At 36.1% G+C, this 26696-nt stretch overlaps 1 protein-coding gene across 2 annotated transcripts in view; it reads right to left on the bottom strand.

Moving 5' to 3' along the window:
* LOC129777598 (pleckstrin homology domain-containing family F member 1 homolog) overlaps nucleotides 1-21748 on the bottom strand; it is a 34983-nt gene extending 13235 nt beyond the window's left edge. For both annotated transcript variants that reach the window (XR_008743262.1, XM_055783971.1), the window contains exons 1-6: nucleotides 21595-21748; nucleotides 19456-19722; nucleotides 8454-8579; nucleotides 8284-8390; nucleotides 8084-8221; nucleotides 7919-8023 (exon numbers count right to left, since the gene is read on the bottom strand). Coding sequence is in view for 1 of the 2 variants with exons in the window: in XM_055783971.1 (XP_055639946.1) it covers nucleotides 7919-8023; nucleotides 8084-8221; nucleotides 8284-8390; nucleotides 8454-8579; nucleotides 19456-19722; nucleotides 21595-21610 (759 nt within the window). In the remaining variant the exon portion in view is untranslated. The remainder of the gene's footprint in view (nucleotides 1-7918; nucleotides 8024-8083; nucleotides 8222-8283; nucleotides 8391-8453; nucleotides 8580-19455; nucleotides 19723-21594) is intronic.
* Between the last annotated feature and the right edge of the window lie 4948 nt (nucleotides 21749-26696).

The raw sequence follows: 26696 nt of genomic DNA, 5'->3' as shown, positions 1-26696 counted from the left end.
TAAAATGAGTTTAAGTGTAAGTTTATCGCTCTACCAATGGATTTGCGGAGAATTTTGGCGCGGTGCATTTCCTGTCACATGCTAGGTGACATCTGGGGGACAATATCCTCCATCGTGTATTACAGGAGAGGTCAGTTTCCTGCTTCGGGCAATTGGCGACGAAATTGTAATCATCAGCAGCGGCAGCGACCGTTGCAATGACAACAGCATAACTAAAATAGTGAAAATGTTGTATCCCAATTTCAGAGTTGTCGCGCTAAGCATCCAAGCAGATCCTTGGCACTTGGCAGGCTTGGTACTACTCCACCAGGGCTGGCCCCAGAAAGAACTTCGCCAACAGTGCTTCGAACAGCTGCATCATTGCCATTCGGACAAGCCCATCACTGAGAGCTGGATACCGACATTGTCAGCTTCGTCAATCCAAATCATGAAGGCGACTACTACCTGCCCGTCATCAACTCGTTCTCTAAGTAGCCAAAGATCATCCGAATGTCCTACATAACTTTTGCTGCAACCAACAGCACCCGGGGCGGGTTTGTTTGCTCGGTATGCCCGCTATCGAAACAAGTTTATCGGGTTAATAAGTAGCAAGCATATAATTCATCAATTTCAAATTCACGCTCGTTGTAAAGATATTTCACACTGAAGAAAATCTTTTGCAGTTTTTTGTTTGTTCCATTCAATTGTCCGTTACAGGGTGTTAACAATGGAAGTCGATAAAAAAAATCGATACATTTTGCAGTTTTTCTTTGATAAAGGCGAAAAGGCCGCTGATATTGTAAATGATGTACATTAATCGTTCGCTAACTGGTCCTGGTTTAACTGGTCTGCTTTTTAACTGGGCGAACGTTAACTGGTCCTTGGACCAGTTAAAAAGCAGAATTTCGTAAACAATCAACGCCATATTCAAATGGAAGATTTACTGAAAATTTGAAATGTTATGAAAATTGACATTATTTTCGCATGACAAAAACATTGATTGAACACAGAAAAATAATTTCCTCAATTTATATTTTAGGGTGGGTTTAGACAAGTGATATATTAATATTTTCGGTGGATTTATTCACCTGAAGTAGAACTGCATTCAACTTTGGTGATTTCTCACCAGTGAGATATTCACCAGCGTTTACATACGCCTGAATTTATTCTGTACATTCTATACATAGGGTAGATGCTCCGGTAATCGTGGGTGTACCAATAATAATGGGAAAGCTACCGTCGTCGTTATTTACGCTAATACAGGCTCATTTACTATTTTTAGACGATTTGTGACAAATTTTCGGAGATACTTCTAAAATTGGTCAAACTGCATTGTTTTCTAAACTACAAATTATAATGTTTTTAAACAGATTAGTTGACTGGTGAACAAAACTCTATGCGGCTTACGAAATTTGTAACGCGATAGAAAATTTTCACAACGTGAAATACTTATAAAAACACTCTTTTGATGTAAAAATCGCATGATGAACATTTCTTTACGATTATTCCTACCTGATTCTGTATAAAAAAAGTAGTTACTATTAAATTTATATCAGAAAATTAAAACTCCATTATAGGAAGAATTTCCGTGCTTTTGTTCTTATTATAATGGTACTTCTCGTGTCTACATTTTGGGGTTAGATTCGTTACATAACAGATCAAAACGAACCACGGTATACATAAATACAAGGTATTATGTTCCCGAAAATGACACTTGCGTGAGGTCACTTATATCGGTTTTGTAAACAAACGCTGGAATCTACCAGTGTAAAAGTGCAAGCGACTGTTTCACTCTACGAATATAATCGTTCTGTTCTGGAAAACAAATGGTTTTTTTTCGAATGAATGTAGCCCGATAATGCTGACGTCATATGCTTACATCCAAATCGGTTATTTACTAACGGGAATAGACTGCCTTGTTTTGTATGCCGTAGAAACGAACGGTAGTGCAGATCTAAGATAAGATCAGACAATAGGGGGTCTTTTACGGACCAAATTTCTGTCAGATACGGACCAAATTTCTGTCAGTCGTTCTGATTTCTGATTGGTCGATTTCGATAAATTTTGTAAACAAAGTCGATTTTTCCAGTGTTGCCAATAAAAATAAATTACGTTGGGTTTGTATTGAATTTAGAAAAAAAATGAATTTAATTGATATTACGATACTTAGTTTAGAGGAAATGTGAAGGAATTGTATACACATTTTACCTAATTATTTTGTTACTATATTTTGATTGAATTGAAAAATTTATATATATATATATATATATATATATATATATATATATATATATATATATATATATATATATATATATCCATTTCATGTCAAACCGATATAGTGCTCCTCAGATTTCCATGAAAAGTGGTAGTTTCTTTCTTTATTGCAAAATATTAGACCCGTATTTTTTATTTTTTCGTTAGGGTGACCTTTTCTTATTTTAGGGTGGTCCGAAAAATCATTTTTTTCAACTTTTTCCTAAAAGTGCCTTTTTTAAAAATTCATAACTTTTGAATCACAATAGATGATCGATATATCAAATTGAAGCCAATTAATCTTTTTTGGAAAAATATTAGGCTTGCCAAGAAATCGAATTTTGTTTTCGTAACTATTGATTGTAGTTGTTTTTTGTTATTTTTATGTTTTTTGTTTTTATGTTTTTATATTTTATGTTTTTTCTTGAAAGCTGAGGATTTATTACATAACATATCTCGATATCAGATAGGCTTTTTTGTGTTTTTAAGTGACTTTTCAAAGTTAACCGGTCGTCCGTAAAATCATTTTTCCACTCTTATCCAAAAATAATTTTTTGCAAAAATTTATTACATTTGAACTACTGAACTGATTGAGATGATCGACATATTAAATTGAAGCCAATAAGCCAATCTTTTTTGAAAAAATATCACACTTACCGGAAAGATAGGATTCTAGTCGCATAGGTCTAGTCTAGTCACATAAGAATATTGAACGAAGACTTAAAACATGTTAAATTTACAAAATAATGACTCTAAAACGAAAAAAACACCTCTCTAGAACCCTCTTTCCAAGTTCAATACTTTTTTCAATATTTTTTCTATTAAAAATCTACCTCATTGGCTTCAATTAGATTTATTGATCATCTGAATCGGTTCAGAGGTTCAAAAGTTATGATTTTTTGAAAAAGTCATTTTTGGGAAAAAGTGGAAAAAATGAGTTTTCGGACAACACTAAAATGGAAATGGACATAAGTTTAGTTTAATAATAATCTATTTGGTTTCTGATACTAATATATTTTATTTCTACCATGCCATGCTCCTGCTATCAAATTTTCGTTTCCTTGTTTTTTTGTTTTCTCCGCTTTTTAAACGAAAAGATATAAATTTTTTTATAATGTCATTCCTTGTTTTTTCACAATGGAATAAAGTGGATGGCAAAACATACATTTCTCCTGCCATTTTCTTCGGCAAATCAGCTTCGTTAGGTTCCAAATGCGATTTCATATTTCGGAATAGAATTGTATTCCTGCTCATATAATAAGATAGAATGTTTTGGTTCAGACAATGAGAATCTGCATAACGCTGTAACGGTTGTCAGATTAGATTTATTTGCTAAAAAAAATCCCAAATTTGTTTTGGAAACGATTATATTATAGATATGGGTATTTAAAAGACTTATTTTATCCTTTTAAAGCATATTTTTGAGATTGTCTATTTGAAAATATGCAATAATCATTGAATTCGCACCAACCAAATGTTACGATTCATTAAAATAGAAATTTGAAAAATACGATATTTTATAATATTTGGCAGCTCTGGCATCTTCATGTCATGGCTTCGTTTTTGGACGACGAAGAAGAGTAAGAAGCCAGTTGTCTGGTCTTGTCTTAGGTGCAGATATAAACAAACCGTAGTGCGTACGTGAGTTATGAGCAATTTTCAACTTCCCGTGATATTTGTGGTCTTAACACCAACTACACGAAGGTAAGATATTATTCTACTTTAAGCCTATCGAACTAATTATGTTTTTGTTTAGGATGCAGCAGCAGAAGAAAAAGCGCAGCCGCATGCATCATGTTTACGATAAAGATGCTGTCCGCCAGTGCATCCGAAGTATAAAAAACGGTGAAAAAACGATTTATCGTGCTTGTAAATTTTATGGAATCCCTGAGTCAACCATCCGCTTCCGTTTGAGTGGTAAATGGAGCGGGAAAACTACGAAAGGGCCTTCAACAATACTCCTGCCGGAAGAGGAACGGAAAATCATAACCTGGTTGAAAAATATGGAGCGCATGGGATTCCCAGTCGGGAAGCAATCACTTTTGTTCAAAGTGAAAGCGTTTTTGGATTCCAGTGGAAGACCTAATCCTTTCAAGAACAATATTCCTGGTAGGTGGACAAAATTGACAGTTAAATTAAAAATATTGTGAAATCCATTGCAAATTACAGGAAGAAAATGGTTTTCGCGATTTTTAGTCCGTCATGATAATATCAGCTTGCGCACCCCGGAACAAGTGACTGCAGCAAGTTCGAAGGCATCAGAAGCGGATATAAAAGGATGGTTTACGTGCGTTAGAGATTACCTACTTAATGAAGGATTATCTGATATCCTCAAAGATCCTCGGAGAATTTACAATGGCGACGAGACTTCATTTTTCCTTCATCCCACTACTAAGGCGGTGCTGGCTACAACGGGAAGTAAAAACGTGTATGAGGTTCAACATGCTGACGGGCACAAAAATGTGACTGTCATGTTCAGCTTTGGAGCTGATGGTAGTGTTGTTCCGCCGGATATAATCTTGCCGGTTCAGAGGATCCGTCCTGAAATACTGCAACAAATTCCAGGAGAATGGGGAGTTGGAAAGAGTCCTAATGGTTGGATGAATGTCGAGAACTTTATGCTGTACATCAGGAAAATATTTTATCCAAATCTGCTCAAAAAGCATGTCGAATTCCCTATCATCTACTTTATCGACGGACACTCATCGCATACAGCGGTTGAAGTAGCAGACTTATGCTTGGATTTGGGAATCATTCTGCTAGCGCTGTACCCCAACACAACACGTATTACCCAGCCGGCGGATGTGGCGATATTTAAACCATTAAAAAGTGCATGGAAGGCAGCAGTTTGTGACTGGCGAATAAACTACGGTGGAGATATATTGTCCTTGAAAATTTTTCCGTCTTTACTCCAAAAAGCCATTGACTCAGGTATTAAGAAGTCCAGTATCGTTAATGGTTTCCGCGTCTGCGGTCTGTATCCTTTTGGTCCAGAGAACGTCGATTTCAGTAAATGCTTGGCTTCTTCTAGTAAATCACCCTCCGATACCGCAGATTTGGATCAAATCACAATGGATACCAATGATCCCTTATCAGTTCCCGATGAAGAGTGCATCGCTTCACGGAATAAAGTGTTAATTTCAATAGATTCTATCAAGGAAGCATTTGATGACATAGGTGAAGAACGTCTGCACAGAATCAAGACTCAACCTGATTTAACCGAAGAGGAAAAAATCATTCGATCACTGTATGAAAAGCTACTTGCACCACACGTAGCTGAACGAGGCCATGACGATTTGAGTATTTCTGATGATACTGTTATGTGCACAGATGATAAAACGACATTCGCTAATGAAGGAAACACTGACAGTAATTGCGGTATTCTTTCTAAGGATGTGAGAGATACAGAAACGATGGATACAATGACAGATTGTTCCAATGCTATGCGCGATGGTAAGGCTGACGATATTGCAAGTTTTCTACAGACTCCCGAGACACCAATACGGAGCAAACATCATAGAAATTACACTCGAAAGTTTTTTCCAATACTGACAGCAGAAGAGCGCCTTAATGAAATCCGGTGTTTGGAACAGGCGAAAGAAGATGCTATTAAGAAAAAGAACGAAAAAACAGAACAAAAAAAGAAAAATAAGAAGCACGCTGATGATATGAAGCTACAGAAAGCTGCGGAAAGAGAGACAGTTAAAAAACATAAAGAGGAATTGCGCGAGCAGAAACACCTTGAAATATTGCAGAGGAAAAAAGAACGTGAATTAAATAGACTGTTCAAGCATTTGAAAGCCGATGGTATGAGAAGAGATAAATTGGAGCTTCTTCAAGCGTTGAAGCTCTCAAAGCGTTGATATTATTATTGGAAATGTTTATTAAATATGCTTTTTTGTTATGTGCAATAAAATGAAAATAATTTGGAAAAAAATTATGTGTGAAATCTATTCTTCATTAAGATAAATGATAGATTCTATAGGTTTAACTGCCAATAAGGTACATCACAAGTTTGATTCGCATTCAGTCAAAGGTTTTTGAGCCTTTGCATAAAATTCATAAAGGTATAAGTAGTGGTAGGGTATTCGTTGTCTCGAAATAAGATGTAGTAAAAGTAGGGCGTGGGGGACGTGTTTTAGTTTCACCTTACGTATCAGAATATGAAGTTTAACTCATTACCCTAGATTATGGAAGGAACACATAGGGTGCATTGTAATGCAATAATGAAGACGAAAAAAACAATCTCACTCATTCACAGAAACACTACTCTAAGAAAAAAATCCACTATTACTAGAACATGTTCCACTATTATAGGAATATTGGCTCTATTATTAGAACGTGACACTAATTCCGAATATCTAATTTTTTCATAAGATTTGTTAAAAAAATGTCAACATTCTAATGGCATTTGAAAATTTATTCACTTTTACATCATACACATACAAATCCTCAAGCAAATTCACAAAATAAATTTCAAAATTTTAGTTTTTTTATAGCACTAATGCTTAGACCCACTATTACTGGTACATCTACCCTATATACCTCGAAGAAGTGTATCATACATTCTCACCCGTTTACATCTATTTTCGCGTGAATAAATCCATCTATAGATCTCCCTAATGTAAACCCGCCATTAAACCTGTTGTCACGAAAGTTAAAACGCGAATGTCGATAACTGGTCTTACCTTTTCGAGCAGTTAGCGAATGTTTACTGTATATGGTGCCGATACTGTAACAGCTAATTACATGTAATTTTGGTTTCGTCGATTCCGTTCAGAATTTTTTGAGTCTTAGCCAAACGGAATTCTTAAATCCATCCACCATATAGTCCGGATCTAGCATCAAGCGATTACAACCTTTTTCTAGCACTGCAAAACTTCCTGAGTAATAAGAAATTGAGGTAAAGAGAAGATTGTGATTGCGTCGATTGCTAGAGTTTTTCGCCAATAAGAACCAAGACTTCTATGAGAGAGGCATTATAAGGCTACCTTCAAAATGACAACAAATTATACAACAAAACGGTGCATATTTAACCCAAATCGGACAATCCGAAGCATCTTAAATACAAATTTAGAATTTGACGCAAAAACAATGGTTTTCTTTTTCCCCAACTTAATATAATGGTTCTTTGGGTATCGAACAGCGGAATCCAAAGAAGAAGAAACCCACTATGAATATTTTACGAATCGTGAAAATTCCATTTCCGAAGGATGCTAATTGTGATTGGTGACTGCTGATCAAAACTAGCCAAGAGAGATATAACAATTACCCAAACATAATTCCTCCACGACCTAGGGTTTTGGAAGGCATACAACATTCACGTTTTACAATTCACAAGCACTGTTAAAACAAATGTAGGCATTCTTTAGGAAACATGTTTGAAAATATCATCAATGTTGTCACATTGAAAACAAATACGAGGTCATATGAGAAATTCCCCGAATATGGGAGTGATCTCTATTACTGCTAATAGTTAGCTTAAGTTCTCTTATATGATTTCGGTAGAGGACATTTTTATGGCAAATACATTTCAATGTTCTTAGAAAAATCATATCAAGTTATCAAAATAAAACATTGCAAAATAAGTGGATGTTTCGAATTAGTAAATGAACTTGCGTCCAAAATGAAATTGTCATACATGATACAAAAACGAATTGACAAAATTCCATAGAATACATACCTGATCATGAGTTTCTTTAGAATCCTCCTCGTCGTCAGAATCATCATCACCAGAGCTTTCCGGGGATGTAATGGGCTTGTTATTATTCGCGTTAATTGTTTTGTTCTGAAATTTCGACATAGTGGTAAACAACGAATGGACGCTACAATGTAAATGAGAGTGTACTTCTTCTCGTTTCAAGGAGCTTAAATTGTCGTAGCAGTCCAAACAGACACGTAAAGGTTTATTGCTCTGCCCTGGCAGAAGGAATTTTTTCGATGAACAAGGCCCACAAACTACTGCACCACAATTTCGGCAGTGATGCTGCAAATAAAACATAATTATAATTATTGATGTTGAGGTTAAATCTCTACAATTTTACTCACCCTCCGAATAAGCATCGTAAATTGTGTTTTCTTACAATGCATGCAAACATTAGCTTCACTGTCAGGTACCCAAACAGCTGCATGATTCTCTACTGGCTTCTTACCACCTGTCGAAAAAAAAATCATACATTTAGTACGCGTATAATGTTTTTCCTAGGATGGAAATATACTTTTACGCAACAAATCCTCAATACATTTATTTATGTGAGCCATCCATTCCTGTTTCTCGGTCTGTGTGGCCGCGTAAACTGCGAACGACTTCGTAGCAGTACGTATCAGCCAACCGTTTCTATATTCTGCAACGGACGGAAGATGGATATGAAAACGTTTAAATCGTATTTTTCTACACTATGTAGTTTTAATTTTATGTTAATTTTTTTAATCTACTTGTAACTACCATTCCAATAATTGCAGAGCAATTATCACTGGTTCATCATTGTAAGCGGATATATATTAGCGCGTTGCAAATTTTTTTTACCCATCAGTGTTTATGATGCATAGGATCCTTTCCTCAGCCTGTAGAGAACTTCGATTGACGATAGAAAACACGAATTCACTTAGAAGCTCTATGAAAAGACCCACGTTAGAGTTGAGTAGCCCCAATCTCTAGGGAATCATATGGGCATCCTTATTTTCAAAGTGTGATGAGACTCGATGCATGACCGAGATGGTTCAACCCAAGATGTAAAAAATATTTTTTGACGAAAGCCATTGGCATGCTCACAGTATGTTTATCCATCCTTTGTTACCGCAGGGCATTGGAGCGTCATTCCTCTAACAACTCGTGAGATATGAACCACAGTTTATATTTTCCATCTATATACCATTTAGAAAACTTCACCGGATAACAAGAGGCAGTGATTGCATTTTCACTAAAATGATACACCCGCGCGCGAGTTTCATGCCTAAACTGAGCACACAGTCATCACTCACCAAAGAGAAACCATGCGCTTTCACTTTCACCGGCGAATATATAAAGAGCCAATGTGCGCTAGCTGGCAGAAATCTTGGTGCGAGTGGGTCACACCCTCTCACACTCTCTTTATTTTGGGAATTCGAGTATGCGAAAACCTGTGTCCACTGAAGCGCGCTGATCCGCACTCTGCCACAATGAAGAGTACACTGAAGAGTGCAATCTCATTCGACATATAATCCACACGCATGTTTCATCTCGTTCACTCAGACCATAATTGTTTTGCCACCATGTAGGAGGTTGGAATGCGCCACCCGCTGCAGGATCGTGTTGTTAAGGGCAGACAGGTTGGTGTACCTCCTACCGCTAGTTTTAGATAAGAAGCTGGCAGTGTAGCATAATTCATTCATTCTTTGTTTTTAAGAGGCTTTAAACTTTGCAGTTCATTCGCCTCTAAGATGTAGCATAATCACAATCATATTCTCTTGTTTTCCAAACACTCATCCATCAAAAGTAGATCATTTCTTTGACATGTCCGTCAAGACATTTTTTTGCTTCAATCAACAGCAGAACAACGCCAGTTAGCCACATTGATTGTTTTCGTATAATCTACCTCCACTTTGAATACGCGCTACGCGTATAAACTGACTCACAAAAACGCAACGGTTTTATGACCGCATGCGACAATCGTTTACTCCCTTTGTATACAAAACAAAACCGCACACAATTCACAAATTTGTATGTTTTCGTTTCCGCTCTAATATAGTGTTTAATAAATAAAAAGTAAGCTCATGAATTTATAAAAAAAAAACCATCATTACCAAAAAATAATTAACCAGTAATGAGACGAGCCGTCGAGTAGCATGTCACTATTTTTTAAAGAAATCTCCCTGTTGGTAAAATGGAGACGATTTTACTGCAGTCCTTGATACGATCGTCGAGTCGATGATTGGATCGAAAGGTGGTTCTCCAATTTCAGCGCACACAGAGGCAGCTGGTGTTGATGGCAGGAATTCGAAAACTGTTCGTAGTACCTTGTTATAGATCGGTGCTAAAGTTTTTGGGAGCTTATGGCTCGAGGCCATACGTGAGGCGACTGCTTTGGCTACCCGTAGTCGGATCTTTCTGTTGTTGCTCCGGTGAGATTCACCGGGTGGTACAACTCTTCGTAACTTTATCGAAATGACGAAGTTTGTAGTCAACTAATACTCCAAGAATATTTAGCGTTTTTCGGCGAGAGATGTACTACATGGGTTGAAAAGTTCCGGAATGTTTAATGAAAACAATTGTTTTTTGGGCAAAGCTGTCTTTATTCCTCAACATAGTTTCTTCTGAGGGCAATAAACTTGGTATAGTGAGTTTCCAACATTTCGGTTCCTTTTCTGTGGTACGAATGTAGCATTATCCTTAATCTATTCTTCTTTCTCACGCATGTTTCATCTCATTTCACACTTAGTGAAATTCAATTATTTAATTTCCCAAACCCCGAAACATAGTGGTAAGTCTTCGAAATATGCCTCAGTGCCACTCTGCAGACTGCCTAATGGACTCAGGAGTGTGGTAATGGATCCTTGTTTCATCCATTGTCACAAAACGTCGAAAGAAGTCCACACGATTACGCTTCAACAACGCCAAACCCGGTCAACGGTCAGCAAACGTGGCACCCATCGCGCGGATAACTTTTTCATGTCCAAAATATCGCGCAAAATGTATCCCACTCGTTCTTTTGGCCTCAGCTAACTCGCGCAACTTCACTTTACGATCGTTCAAAACGAGTCGATGCCTGTTTTACGATTTCTGGATTTGTAGCCTCTTTTGGCATTCCAGAGAGAGGTGCATTTGCGGTACTTTTACGGGCCATTTTAGATTTAAAAACCACCGATAAACTGTTGTTCTCGGAGGAGCAGAAGTGGAATAACATTTCGTCATCCACTGCATTGTTCAGGAATTTTTCCCATCAAAAAACAATATCCGTGCCGTTATTAAAGATCGACAACCGCAGCATCTCCAAGAGGTCGGCGTTTTAATTCTAAAACTTGAAGGACCGACGTGGCAACGATGGGCGGTGTTGTCGAACGAGACAGCGGTGTGCGGTAGCTGGGAGTGAAAGTCTCAACCAGCATTTGCTCACTTGACCCGAAGGCGGTTCGGTTCTGCGTCTCTACAATCCTCTGCGCTATTTTACGGCTTGGTAGCAAATACTTCTGTGACGACGATACAGGGTAACGAGTGTTGAACAATGTCGGCAAAGCTGGAATACTTGGCGGAACAGCGCATCGAAAGAGTACTGTGCAGAGCTTGACCCGTCTGCATGTGAGGAGTAAGATATAATCATGCAGTTGCTCCGTGTGAGCACACGAATGGAACAATTTATGTCAGGTATAGTTACACGCGCATGATAACATGGTAGTTCCTTGCCCTATAATGGCATATAACATAGAGGCGCATTTTTTGTGAAAAAGCTTCGAAGCGATTCCAACTCGTGCGGTTTTATCTTCGTTGAACAACAGCAACGGTCATTATAAAGCATTGGGCTTGATTCTCGAATACACTTCACGGTCAAAACGGCACGCCATTGAACTACGTTTTACGAGTTAGTGAAGTGTCAAAGATAATAATGAGTTTTAAGGCAGAATGAGCACTTTTCAAATCAAAATAGTTAATGAAAATTAACTTCTTCGTATCTAACTGTTGTTCAATGTGAATGAAAAACTTTGTTTTTTTCATGTGGTATAATAATCTCATACGAAAATTTTATCTGAAGATAATTTGATATTATAATGATGAGTTGTAGTGGGTAACTAATTTCGTATCCAGATGTCGACACCGTACCGTTGTCATCGCGGATACGTTTCATTCCGTTTCCACCGTGAAGCGTGGAAACACTTCATCTCAGGTTTTGATGAAGTGGTAGATAAATATTTGCCCTACAACTCTTCCGTACATTGCAACTTGTGCATATTTAATACACAAAAGTTTTTCTAACAAAAACTTTTTCAATATTTGAATGAAAGTTTATTTCTTTTTTCAGTGGAGAAAGCAAACCCAAAATAATATAAATAATAAAAATGTTGAATGAGAGTTTTAGAGGATTTGATTTCAAATTTCGAACTTATGACATTTTTTGACATTAAATTCATTATTTATTCATCTGATCTTATATCATGTACATGTTAACTTATATTCTAAGAGATACAATCATCATATCTTTCCTATTTTTTCTTTTCATCTAACATTCTGAAGATTTTGGAATTGTCTACTGAATTTGAAAACCTTTTAGCTGCGATTTTTTTCTCATCTACAGGAATAAAGCAATGACATTTTTGTGTTCCCGATTTGGTTTCGCGTGATTGAATAGTTCTTTAAGTTCATTTGCCTTTTTTGTATGCTGTTCTTCGGATACGTAACAGAAATTCAACTTCGTGATACATTTGTCATTTTGTTTAACAGCCCAATCATAAAGCTATAGTGCTGTTTCCAAATCATCAATTCATCAATTGTTAAAACCAATCGATGAATTTGTGCCGTATTTTGTTGATAAAGTAGACAAACTCATAGAGCATGACTTTAATTACAAACAGCAGCCTGCTTTTTTTTGCGAAATCAAAAAAAATCTCTGAGACAAGGAGAAATAATAGTAATTTGTGATTTTTCAGAGAATTATTCTTTCGTAATTCAAAATGCGGCACGTGCTTATCACTGGAATAACTCGCATGCAACTATTCACCCATTTGAAATATTCAGCGCGGTCTCGATTATATACAGTCGCCGATTTTTTTTCACTGCATATAATCGAATCCTGTATATAATCGAGTCAAAAAAAATTTTTTTATTCGGTTTTTATGCATATATTTTTGTTTATTGAAAATAAAATAAGAATCAATTTTTTTTCATTCCCTTGAAGTCAGAAAACACCTTTCTTACATGAAAAATATTTTTTTTTCCAGAATTTCTCAAGCGGTGGGGAATATTGCACATTTGTTGACATTTGGAAAATCGCTTTGAAGTTGACTATGATTAACACTCCTATACTCGCGCATTGGTCTGTCAGACCGAGAAATCAATAATTCGTTCATTTCTCAGAAAATATCAACACTACGACTTTGCGATTCTCTTTAGCTTCGTTATTCGTCGTTCGTTATCGTTTAGCGTATCGCATGTGTTGGTACAAAGGGGACGTGTGCCACTTATTTTAACACTTTCGGTCTGACACACCGACGCGAGTATAGGAGTAACTTTTTTGGACAAGTGCCTTTTTTCATATTCTATAATATTGTTGAAGGAAATGTATAAATTGATGTTAGTGGCGTGGAATATTTATTGAATATAAAGCATAAGATCATTACCGGACTATTCCTCTTTGATTTCAGTCCCTTTTGTAACTGGATTGAACGGATCCATATATTAACTTTTCGTCGTTAGATTCATACGTTCAAAAGCAAAATATAAATATTTGACTTTAGTATAGTTATTCGCTAAATATAATGGTCATAGATATCCACACTTGTGAAAGAATTTCACTTGTGGAAGAATTGTAAACTGTAAACTATAAACTAATCGGTGGCTTATGATTATTTTTAACAGTTATAGTTTCGTGTATATTTTTTATAATGGATAATATCGACAAGAAAACAAGAAAAAGAAAATGAACTTCCTAGAAATCTTTTTATATCATCTTTTTATGCCCCATCTAAAAAAAGGCATCATATCTTAGTTTACCAAGAATACAGAGACAAAGAATATTAGTTATATGCAAACTTTATATTCCAGAACCTTTATCATCTGGTATTTTTCTAGAAGGTTGTTATAGATTATTCTCTTCGATAAAAGACCCGAAAAACACGCAACAACTGAATGAAATGTAAAAAATATTTTTGTTTCGAGCATGCAGTTATGCTATGTTCTGATTCTTACTCCAATGAAATCACAATCGATTAATACGTTTTTATGTTATTTTTTAGCTCTTTATACTTCCTTGAATTATATTCAGTTGCTCACTTTTAATTAATAACAGTGAAAAATTCAAATTTCGTTATTCGTGTTGGAATATCCAAAATTACTCTGTTTTTAGAAGGCTGAATTAGATGACTATTAAAACCTAATAAAGACGAAGTAAACATATTTTTTTAGTTTTTCATTCAATCATACAATCTTCTTCAAATAAATGCCAATAAAGCATGGAAAATTCACAATGGAAACATTACAGAGAAGTTCAATTTTCGGTCTGTGACACCGTACGCGAGTATACGTGTTATGATTTTGCACGCGAGTACAGGAGAGTTAACAAAAATTGCCACAAAAACTTTATTGGATACGCTAAAATTTGCGATCCTCGGCAAACATTTCCAAATCTGAATTACATTTAAATTTAATAACATAGCAATTTGAAAGGCTTTCGTCAGTGAATGATGATGAAACAGCTGACGAAACAGTACAGAAGATCATAAAAAAAAGAAATTGCACAGCATTGCATCTGTCAAGACTTTTTAAAACAAGTTAAACTTGAAACATATTTTCCTTATATCAAAGAACAAATTTGGACATGATTTGAAAAGCCATCTGGACTGGCAGTGACGAAAGTTCGGGATCAACTTCAGAACCAATTCATCGATCTACAAATGATCGATTTTTATCCTGATATGCGGAATAAGCGTTACGAGCGATGCTGTATTTTGCGTAGAAATTATGTGAATCTGAATTTCTGGATTTTTTTCTTTTGCTGATGGGAACAAAACACCATGACAGAGTGGATATCGAAGACAGGAGGTGTGCTTTTCGACAACGTTCTCAAAAATTACGATTTTGACGGAAATCATTCAGGTGCAGGTACTGAATTGCCAAACTTTATATATCTTTTTTGTAGTCAGATACAGGTATAAAATCAAATTTGTTGCGAATATAACTTGAAAACCGTTTGTATTCTTACAAATATGCTTCAGACTTTCTTACAAAATACTGATGGGGGTGAAGCACTGGGATTAACATTCGTAAAGGGGGGAACTGAGCAAAAAGGTTGAAAACCACTATGATAGATGATTATATTTGATGAAAAAAATCCTTCTACGCATATGTTCAAATTTCAACAATGACAGAGTTATAGAACTTTTTTTTTTGTTTCGGATTCTATTGCCTCAAACTGGCTCCACACTAAAAAGTACGTTACGTAAGCCAATTCTACTGTCTTCGTTTGAAAGATGAGAAAATTAGTACAGGATATAGTAGTTGAACATCTTAATTAGTGGATTACAATAACTGTTTTGGAAGTGGAAATTTCAAAGTTAGTAATTTTTATTGTGTGATTATTGATTTTATCCCAAAAATTGATATTGAACTTGATTGTTTCTATAAATTAATGTTTTCAAACCACTCTACAATTTGTTCTTTGACATCCAACTTCTATCTTTCTTAATTTCGCTGCAATATCGATATAAACAATTCCTGGTGAAAATTCAAGCAAATCTTCAAAAATCACGATTTTTACCCCACTGTATAATAGCCACTTAAATTCTACCTTAACGTTCAAAGGTTATATTTTTTCTTGAAACCAGTAATATTTGAAATGTAAAAAAAATTCAAACTGTTTATAATCGAGTCCAAAATTGTATATAATCGAATCACATAGAATCGAGTCCGACCTGTACTACAAAAAAGATGGTAAACTAGAGAACGTAAGCTTTATAGTTATTTCAGAAGTTTTAACACACTACACTGTGACTGTGCAGTTGTTTATAGAAGAATTGATAGAATTTGTCAGAAAAATAATCGATTTTACTAAAATGACTTTCATCCAGCTCCATCGGCAGCACACTACAAAAACAAAAAGAATTTCGTCAGTCTGTTTAATTTCAGAAAAGTTTACGGACTAGAAGCAGAATGGCATTTCTTTGCTACCTCCCACGGGAAAAAAAAACTCTGTGATGCAATAGGAGGGCCTCTAAAACGAATGGCAAAGAGAACAAGTCTTGTCCAAGATCACGGAAATACAATCCAAACAACACTATAGCCTTATGATTGGGTAGTTAAACAAAATGACAAATGTATCACGAAATTGAATTTCTGTTACGCATCCAAACAACATACAAAAGCATACAAAAAAGGCAAGTGAGCTTGAGGAACCATTCAATCACGCGAAACCAATATCGGGAATACAAAAAATTCATTGCTTTATTCAAATTCAGTAGATGATCCCAAAATCTTCAAAATGTTAGATAAAAAAAAGACGGGTGGGTAATGTCGGGGACATAACCGGAGTGACGTAGGACTATACAAAGGGGACAGCTTTTGTTAAATATATATTTTAAATATATTGTTTTATTTTCTTCTCTTACGTGAATACCTACCTATCTACCTGAAAAATGGATTAGTTTACTGTTTACTCTTTATGAATATGTTGATGGTTCTGAAAAGAACCTTTGGTGTTGTGTTTTTGTTATCACTCGATATTCCCATCTTGTTCGGTTAAACCTTCCGGTTTAGCTATTGCGTTTGTCACTCGCCACAGCTTTCACAGTTGAAAAATTTCTTCCCATCCAGCTTGTGACATGTTGTTCAGTAAATTACATTTAATGCAACGTGCCGGAGAAACACTTTGTCACTCACTGAAACTAATTGTTGCCTTGATGAGCGCCGAACCGAAGCTGCTCTGTTCTTGATGCGGGTTTTCTGATTGTCGTGAGCAGCTTTGCAAGCCAACTCGAGCACTCCAACGGCCGAAACTCTATAATCGCTGTTAGGTATACTGATGCTCCGGCACCAATCCGTTCGGCCTAGTTACCCTTGCGGAGCAATCAGTGAATGCGAGCAACAGGGAACTGGAGACTTGCACGGTTCGAGTGAGACTTTGCCTTTCCCTTAACTTGTCCTCCTTTGTTACGTCCACGATGCCGATGCCGTACAACCACACGGGTTTACGGTTTGAAAGAAAATAAGATAATTTTTTGGGGTCCGCGTGTTTTATACTCTAGCGGTACACACTCACAGGATAGAGACAAATCGGCAGACTCAGCCAGAGAGGCGAGTCCAACGAGACGAACGAGTGAGCGTTAAAAGGGAGCGATGGCAAAAAAATACATTCATTACGATTTGTTCGCTCGTTGGATTCACATGCAGGCTAAAAAGGGTCCTTTTCAGGATCACAAAATTATCTTCAATCTAAAGAGTTTATTGTTTTGTTATCACTCGATATCCCCATCTTGTTCGGCTAAACCTTTCTGTTTAGCGATTGCATTTGCCACTCGCCACAGCTTTCACAGTTGGAAAATTTCTTCCCAGCTTGTGACATATTTTACAGTAAATTACATTCAATGGCACGCCGCATTACCACCACTCAGTATCGGATTGGAGGTAATTTTAACCTGTAATTGAACATTTGCGATGACAGTGGTACAGTGTCGACTTTCAATGTGGGGTCATAATTTGGACCCCGAACTCTATGTTTACAAAAATGTCCAACTAAATATGTCGCATTACAGGTCCGTCCAATTAGCTAAATGTCGAGATAAGTGTAAATTACTGTACTTTCAATCTAGAAGCAATTTAAGAATTGGTGAAAATCAATAAGCTCAGAACAACTGCCAAATTAACATACTCATCATATCCTGGCAAACAAATTATGAAAAAATCAATTTGTGTTTTATTATTATTTTGGATATTGTTTTAGAAAGCATTGAACTGTATTTCCTAAACTCTTTTTTGGAAGGTTTAATGGCCCTGAAAAGCGCCTTGTTTTATGGAATGGTTCCAATTTAGAAAACTTAGTACTCGTGGTTTTGAAAAAACCCATTTCGAACGCCCTCGATGCCGCCTTGTTCTGGATTTGCCACCAAAGCAGTTTGTATGAAGAACAAACTTTTTTCTTCTGCTACCTGATGCCGTTTTGCTTTACCATGTCCAGACATGACTGCTTGGGTTGGTTTGTTGATGTGTTGTGATGCGAACCGATGTGGTGTACGGTTTGAATGAGAATGATCGTTACGGCAGCGGAGCGGGGATTTTTAAGCTGACTGGCTGGCTCGAGAATTACGCATGTGTGAGACTGCGACCAATGTTTCGTTCATTTTTTTCTTTTTCCTTTCCAATCGTGCTTCATTCTATTTCGCTGCTGCTCTGATTGCCCGTTTTGGTCGGTACGATTTGAGGAGCACAAAATGGACCAATCAAAAATGGGCACATAGTGCATTTTGACAATGCTTGATATTTCACAATTATTCAATTATTTATCTCAAGAAAAATGAAATGTTATTCGTTATGATAGATGCGTAGATATATTTCCTATCAATTGATGCAAAAACCTTTGCGATCTATTGAGAAATGCTTGAGTTATAAGCGTTCCAAATCTTGCATTTTTTCCTACTTGTTCAGTGCCTAGATTTCCATTTCACCCCCTATATCTTCCGGTTAGACGTAGTCCTACGTCAAAAAAGGAAAGATATGATGATTGTATCTCTTAGAATATAAGTTCTTCTTCTTTCTTTGTTTTTAAGAGGCTTTAAACTTTGCAGTTCATTCGCCTCTAAGGGAATATAAGTTAACATGTACATGGTATAAAATCAGATGAATGAAAATTAATTTAATGTCAAAATATGTAGTTTTATTACATTTGGATTGAAATGAAAACATCTTTAACTTTAACTCATTCATCATTTTTATTATTATTTTTTCCTGTTTTGGGTTGACTTTCTGTACTGAAAAAAGAAATAAACCTAATTTCAATAAAAGATTGAAAAAGTTTTTGTTAGAAAAACTTTTTTGCCTTAAATATGCACAAGTATGGAAGAGTTGTAGGGCACATATTTATCTACCATTTCATCAAAATCTGAGATGACCATTTTGAGAGAATCGACTTTTAGTTTTTAAAATCGATTTTTTTCAGTGTAGGATTTCAAAAAAAATTTTTTCAGTATTTTTTACTGAAAATTCAATTATTTTCATAAAACTCTTCCATAGAACACTTTTTTGTAGGACTTACCATTTTCGAGTAAAAAAAAAAGGTCAATATATAAATAAATATTTGGTCCTTTCCATATGTTAGTCTAGATAAATTTTCAGTATGCCAAATTGCTTGATTAGGTAAGGTTTTCACGCCCAGAAAGTTTCATTAAGTTCTGAGAGGGTCATGCCAACATCTGGTCGAGTTGGCGCGAAATCCGTCAACTTCGCAATGGCCATAGTATTCGACCGATGAAATATTTAAGTTTAACAACTTTAAAAATGAAAGAAAAAAATTGTACAATAAATGCAGTTTCACTCAGTGAACTCACGTCCATTATCTTCCAGTGCCTGTAGCTGTACTTCCTCCAGTGGTATCAGATGTTGCTTGTTGTATTTCTTCTTTCCAATCACAATATTGCCGTAAACAAGAATATCATTGAACAAGAAAAATTGACGCGCTTTGGGACGTTTGCGGCACATTTTGGTGAGTACGCCTTCCCCGACCAGGACCCTGCCCGGTACGAAGAGAGGTTGTCCAGAACTGCCGAAACAGTTCTCTACCATCTGTATCCGACGCGCGTTAGCCTCGCTGTTCACTGAAAGGAAAATGAATATATCACTTAGAATGAACATTCAATACGCATTACTAAATATAAGCTCTTTACCAAAATGTGTTTCATATCAATTATCAGTTACAACTTGAATAGCTATTCTTAATAGACTCACAGTTGCATTCGATTTATCAATTATATGGTAAATTAAATCTAAGGGTAGTCCTCCGTTTGTGAGGATCCTTAGTTATAGGTTATCGGGACCTCAATTTTTAATGAATATATTCATAAATATTTTCACCGCCCTCGAGAGGCAATTCTTATTTCTAAACGTGTCTGTAGTAGCCTGATGTTTATTCATCAATAAAAAAAACATATATCTGTCGCGGACACTAAAGCCTCAATCTGCTAGAGAATTGCTCTGTTCGCTCATATTTTTTCAACCCTTTGAACCTTGTTCTACAGAATGTTGCGGCTGCATCCAGACAAGGACACATCGTGTATAATAAGATCGGTAAAGTTCATTGATTTACTAGCAGTGTGTCCAAAAACAGTATCTCTCTAGTCATATTCCAAGAAATATTACTTTCCAATGACACTAAGATTCTTTTCTTCTTCTTCAATGGCACTAACGTTCCTAGAGGAACTTCGCCGTCTCAACGTAGTATTACTTGCGTCATTTTTATTAGTACTTAGTTGAGATTTCTATGCCAAATAACACGCCTTGAATGCATTCTGAGTGGCAAGCGTGATCACAGTGCAAGTCGGAGGAAATTCCTTCGACGAAAAATTCCCCCGACCAGAACGGGAATCGAACCCGAACACCCGGCATGTTAGTTATGACGCTAACCACTCGGCCACGGGAAGATTCTTTTAAGACCTTTAAATACTTAATGTAGTATTTCTTGGGTATTGTAGTAAGATTTGCTATCCTATTCGCTTCCTCGTATCCGAAAACAACATAAAGATCGATCATAATTCGAATGTCGTCGTTGGATGATTATGATTTCTGTTCCATGTGAGTTGAAGTCACAGAACCATTCTAAATAGAGCACAATTATAGCGCAGTCAAACTCCAAAACTACATGATTCGGTGCCAAACAGCTGAAACTGAGAACAGATTAATAAATTTAACAAGCTTTCTTGTTTCGACATTTCTCTTTGAAATCATTGCAAATTTCATTTCAATATTTTTATTTACAAATGTCTTTGCAATGTCATCCCTTTCAGGTAAATCGAAGAACAAAAAGCCAATATCAAAATCAGCATCCAGTCGAGCAGAATCAGTCAAAACATTTCCTTAAAGATCAATTCGAAATTCCTTCAAATACTTTGTCCAACTACTGCTAAATTGATAACAATACAGTGAACTGTGTGTCACCAGCATCATGCGAAGTTGTGACTCATCAAGCCTATGATAACAATTTGTTACTTGAGAAAAGCTCCTCTATAGCGACAGACAAATGAATTGACTCATTGCGCTACAACAAAGTTATGTTTTATGTAAACCATACACAGATGATCTTGCTTAGCATGTGGAACCGATGCATAAGCAATCTTATTGTAAATCGAATTGTTTTGAAACATATACTTTCATACATCAATTATAATACGTCAAATTATTATAGTTTGGCCGAACACCAAAACATCAAAATTCTGGAATGTTTACGTCGTGATCTGTTCTTGAACCCTTCTGTGCAAGGTTGCAATGAGCTATTCTTATCTGAATCATCAAGTTAGTCGAGCTAATGTTGACATTCGAAAGAGTGTTATTCTACAGGATTTGTCCACCATTCAGGGACATGTCAGCTAACAAAACTAATAGATTCAACGCAAAATCAAATTTTCACATTCGTTGTTTGCATGAATCTGGACGATTCCATCGTAGCTCAAATATATTTTCGTTCCAGTACTCACCTAGTTTGTCCACCATTTTCACAGTACTTCACAGTTTTGACTTTCTCTTTCATTTGCAACAGACCAATCTTCAAGTCGTTTGCTGCGCTACCAATTCGCGTTGACAGCACTGACTGACTTCGTGTTGCGCCTTTGGGAAGCGAAAATGACAGCGGATTTTCAGGGTGGAATAAAGGAACTTTCAAAGTAAATATTTTGAATGATAAATTACTTTTTCGTAGCAAATATGTATTTTATGTAATAAAGTAACAAATTTTCTCGGAAAACCGTGAAAAATTATCAAACTAAAACTGTATCGGATGATGATTTCATATTTTAATAGTGAGCTTTTGTAGAATTATTATGATATATTTGGCCACATTAGTTAAGTAAGAGTCAGAACTACGTGTATTAAGTAGTCTTAAAACACGATGTAAAAATATTCATTCAAACTTTTACATTTTTAAATCGCCTCCGGGGCTTCTAATCTTATAGAAAATAATTCGGGTCCCGAATTCGAATATCGACACCTGACGTCGATACTGTACATTCGTGATTGCAGATGCAGATACTCACCAACTTATACATTTCGATTTAAGTTGGCATTGTATCAGGGTGATAATAACAAAATCGGTTTAGTTTCCTAGGAATGTGTTCATTCGGATTTAAAGGATTTAATAAATTGACATTAGAAAAAAAAACTGCACCTAGAGAAATAATTAGTAAATATAACGATTTTTTTTTAGTAAATACCGTTACCGTCCCGTCAACTATTCTCTTGGACTTATCTTGCCGACGTCAAAGTTGCCGGTGATTGTGTATGTGAATGCTACCATACGATTCCCATGGGAGAATATTTGACATTTCATTCCTTTACGTTGACTTGTAGTGTATGTGTAGCGCACCTAGGGCGACATTTTGCTAAATGGACAGACCTGTAACGCGACACTAAGGGTGCTCATACACCGTTTGACCGAAGCCAAATATTTGACTTTTTTTGACAGGTAAAATTTGGTCAACGTGTACTGATCAAATATATTTTACACAAAACACGACAAGCAAATATTCAATTATTGAATGCCTAAAATATTTTTTCAGTCTGTTCTTCGAACCTGTCGGTACATGGTTAGGTTTCCTTGGATATTTCAGTTGATTTTTTCCATGTTCGGTGTTTGATATTGTTTACTACTGTTGAAAATTGAAGAGTGGCAAACAAAATAGTGTTTGTACAAATATCAAATCAAACCTTATCTCTCAAAAAATATCAAATATTTGACCTCCGGGCAAACAGTGTACGGCCACCTTAAGTGGTAACGGTAACGGTTTTGAATTAAAGAGACTTTAAACTCTGAGAGTTCATTCGTCTCTACTGAGTGGTGCCTCAGCATGTCGTATTAAATGTAAATTACTTTATGTCAAGAAGAACCAAGATTCGTAAGCCCAATATCGGCTACATTATCCACTATGCACGTATTAGAATTAAATCCTTATTACATCTCCTAGTTGCCATATGCCAACAATGAAAATGCTTAATACCTGGGTCATCAGGGTAGAACGGTAGAACCAAATTGGTTGTCAAACAGAATCCAATAGAAATGTCAAAAGATATCCAATAATCAGGAGGGGAAAAATGTGTCACTTTTCTTACAATGATTCACTACATACATAAACTATTGTAATCAAAGGTAAAATAAATCAAAATTAATAATAATTAACGAACTACCTTTTTGCATGAATTAATGTCAGCGTTCAGAATCAAGAAGATCTTTTGGCAGGAACTGAAATTTGAGTATTATTGAGATAGTTTAAACTTATTGTAATCCAAAATTTATTACTTTTTATGTGTTTTCGGACGTTATAAAAACATTTTTCTTTCGCTAAAATAAAAACAAGAATTACACGAATTACAACATTTATTCTATTCGAGTTCATACAAAAGGCAAAAAAAATCGGGATCAATTAATAAGACTTAAATGAATATACTTCGGCTATCGTGCCACCTGAATCTGGGCTTCATTGAACGCTTTACTTTGGCGCTGTGGAATTTCGAACTGCCTGCTCAGATGATTGAATTTCGAATTTCGAATTTTTACTCGAATTTAGACAGTCTCTCACTGAACAACGCATTCTTAATCAAACTCACCACTTTCTCGAATAAAATTCTGCTTCGGACACAAACGTAAATATACTAAGTCCGAGTCACGAAAACGTTCGTTTCTTTGATCGGAGAAACATTTGACAGATAGTGTGTGAGGAAAAAAGTTCCAAGATAATCTTTTTTTTTCAAGCAAAATGCGCGTGAAAAAAATACCTCATTGGCTCCGCATAACCCAGGTTAATACGCGCTTTTCTCACCAGTCTTCAGATATGATAACACTCAAGTTTAGTAATGTAATCGAGTAAAATATACTAACCTCTGGTAGGGATGCGGGTTGTTTGCATTACTAAATGTTTTTGGTAGTTTTTGACCGAGGATTTTTCTAAGGGTGCTCATACACTGTTTGACCGAAGCCAAATATTTGACTCTTTTTGACAGATAAAATTTGGTCAACGTGTACTGATCAAATATTTTCTACACAAAACACGACAAGCAAATATTCAATTATTGGATGCCTAGAATATTTTTTCAGTCTGTTCTTCGAACCTGTCGGTACATGGTTAGGTTACCTTGAATATTTCAGTTGATTTTTTCCATGTTCGGTGTTTCATATTGTTTACTACTGTTGAAAATGGAAGAGTGACAAACAAAATAGTGTTTGTACAAATATCAAATCAAACCTTATCTGTCAAAAAATATCAAATATTTGACCTCCGGGCAAACAGTGTACAGCCACCTTAAAGGCCCATTTATACGTTGCTAGTAGCTGACTTGACAATGAGCAGCTACTGACCCGGTGGACTCGCTTGACAATTGGTTGACTCGCCTTGTCCGTTCACACAGTGTGAGCTGCTGGCGAGAAACTAGATACTACGGCACGGGTTTACCAGGGATGCCAGGCGACTTTTCAAATGTCCATCAAATAGTCAGAAACAGCAATCAGGTCCGAATTTGTCAAATGATTGGTCCAAAATCGACTTCTTTATTGGCAGTTTTCATCTTAGGTTTTCAGTTGAATGTATCATCACACAATTTTATAGCAAAACAAACGCTGATCGTGTTTAAAAATACATACTTTGTGCTGAATTTCTTTGAACTGAAGGTACTATCCGAAAAAGCAGAAAGAGAAAAGGATTCGGGCCAGGAATTAGATGCAAAGAAAAGGAGCAACAAATACAATATTGAAGGAACTCTACGATGAGGATCCCCGAGATTACAGAGCAGTGTTGATAATAACACCTGAACAAGTGAAAAAACTGTTGGATTTAATTGCTCCACGAATACAACGCCAAGATACAGTCATGAGGGATGCTGTACCTGCAAGAGTTAAATTAGAAATGACATTGATGTGCCTTTGTTTTGGAATATCGTTGGGATTGTTGTCGATATTTTTTAGAATCTCGAAAACATCCATAGCTCAGATAATTCCGAAAGGATGTGATGTTATAAATGGTAGTCTAAAAGATTTTTTTTTTTTAATTTTATTTATTTTGTGAAATGAAAATGATAGTCGATTTGCAGGTGCAATAAATACGCTTCAAAAATTTTAATAATGAATGAAAATGTACTTTTTTAAATCGAATATGTATTCTGTTTCTTAGAACAATACTTTTTTTTGTAAGTTGTGATCTGATAATGATTCTATATTAGAGATTCTCAAGAAAACTATCTCAAAAAGAAAGCGTGCCCCGCCAGCGTGCAAAACGAAATAACAATTATTTCGTTTAGAAACTATGAGGGTTTTATTTGTTTTTCCAATAATTTTCAAGTCTATAAATATCTTCACATATTTTCAAATATCTTAAAAATAGAGACATTTCATTACATTTGGCATCACTGATTCGAACGCTAAATTCTGTTTTTGACGTTGTGAAGCATGCAAGTGCGAGTAAATTCAAAAAACTTTGAAGTAGCTCGCACGCCGGATCACACATGACAATAACTGGCATGATGTGTTCACACGGTGTGAGTAGCTGCACTGCAGTAACTGACTAGACCGACTCGTATGCTTACTCGCACCGTCTGAACCCGGCTTAAAGGCCCATTTATACGTTGCTAGTAGCTGACTTTACAGTGAGCAGCTACTGGGCCGGTGAACTCGCTTGACAGTTGGTTGACTCGCCTTGTCCGTTCACACAGTGTGAGCTGCTGACGAGAAACTAGATACTACTGCATTGGCTTACCAGGGATGCCAGATGATTTTTCAAATGTCCATCAAATAGTCAGAAACAGCAATCAGGTCCGAATTTGTCAGATGATTGATCCCAAATCGAGTTCTCTATTGACAGTTTTTTATTACACATTTACACATTTTTATCGCGAAATACACGCTGACCGTGTATAAAAACACTTTGAGCTGAATTTCTTCGAACTGAAGGTACTATCCCAAAAAGCAGAAGGGCAAAAGGATTTGGGCCAGGAATTGGATGCAAGGAAAAGGAGCAACAAAAGTAATACTGAAGGTACTCTACGATGATGATCCTCTAGAGTACAGAGCAGTGTTGAGAAAAACACCTGAATAAGTGGAAACACTGTTGGAATTCATTGGTCCAAAAATACAACGCCATGATACACTCATGAGAGGTGCTATACCTGCAAGAGTGAAATCAAAAAACGACATTGATGTGGCTTTCTTCTGGAATATCGTTCAGATTGTTGTCGATATGTTTTAGAATCTCGAAAGCATTCATAGCTAAGATAATTCCGGAAGTATGTGATGCTATAAATGGCAGTCTAAAATATTTTTTAAAATTTTATTTATTTCGCCTTGCCAACAGCTTGTACCAATTCGTGAAATAAAAATGATAGTAGATTTGCAAGTGAATGAATGAAAATGTCCTTTTTTAATTCGAATATGTATTCTGTTTCTTAGATCAATACTTTTTTTTGCAAGTTGTGTGTGAATTTTGAATGAAAATTGTGCCTGATAATGATTCTATATTAGAGAGTCTCAAGAAAACTATCTCAAAAAGAAAGCGTGCCCGCCAGCGTGCAAAACAAAATAACAACGATTTCGTTTAGAAAC

Source organism: Toxorhynchites rutilus, chromosome 3 (assembly GCF_029784135.1).
Source record: "Toxorhynchites rutilus septentrionalis strain SRP chromosome 3, ASM2978413v1, whole genome shotgun sequence".
Classification (NCBI taxonomy): Eukaryota; Metazoa; Arthropoda; class Insecta; order Diptera; family Culicidae; genus Toxorhynchites; species Toxorhynchites rutilus.
This window is presented reverse-complemented; position numbering and strand designations above follow the sequence as displayed.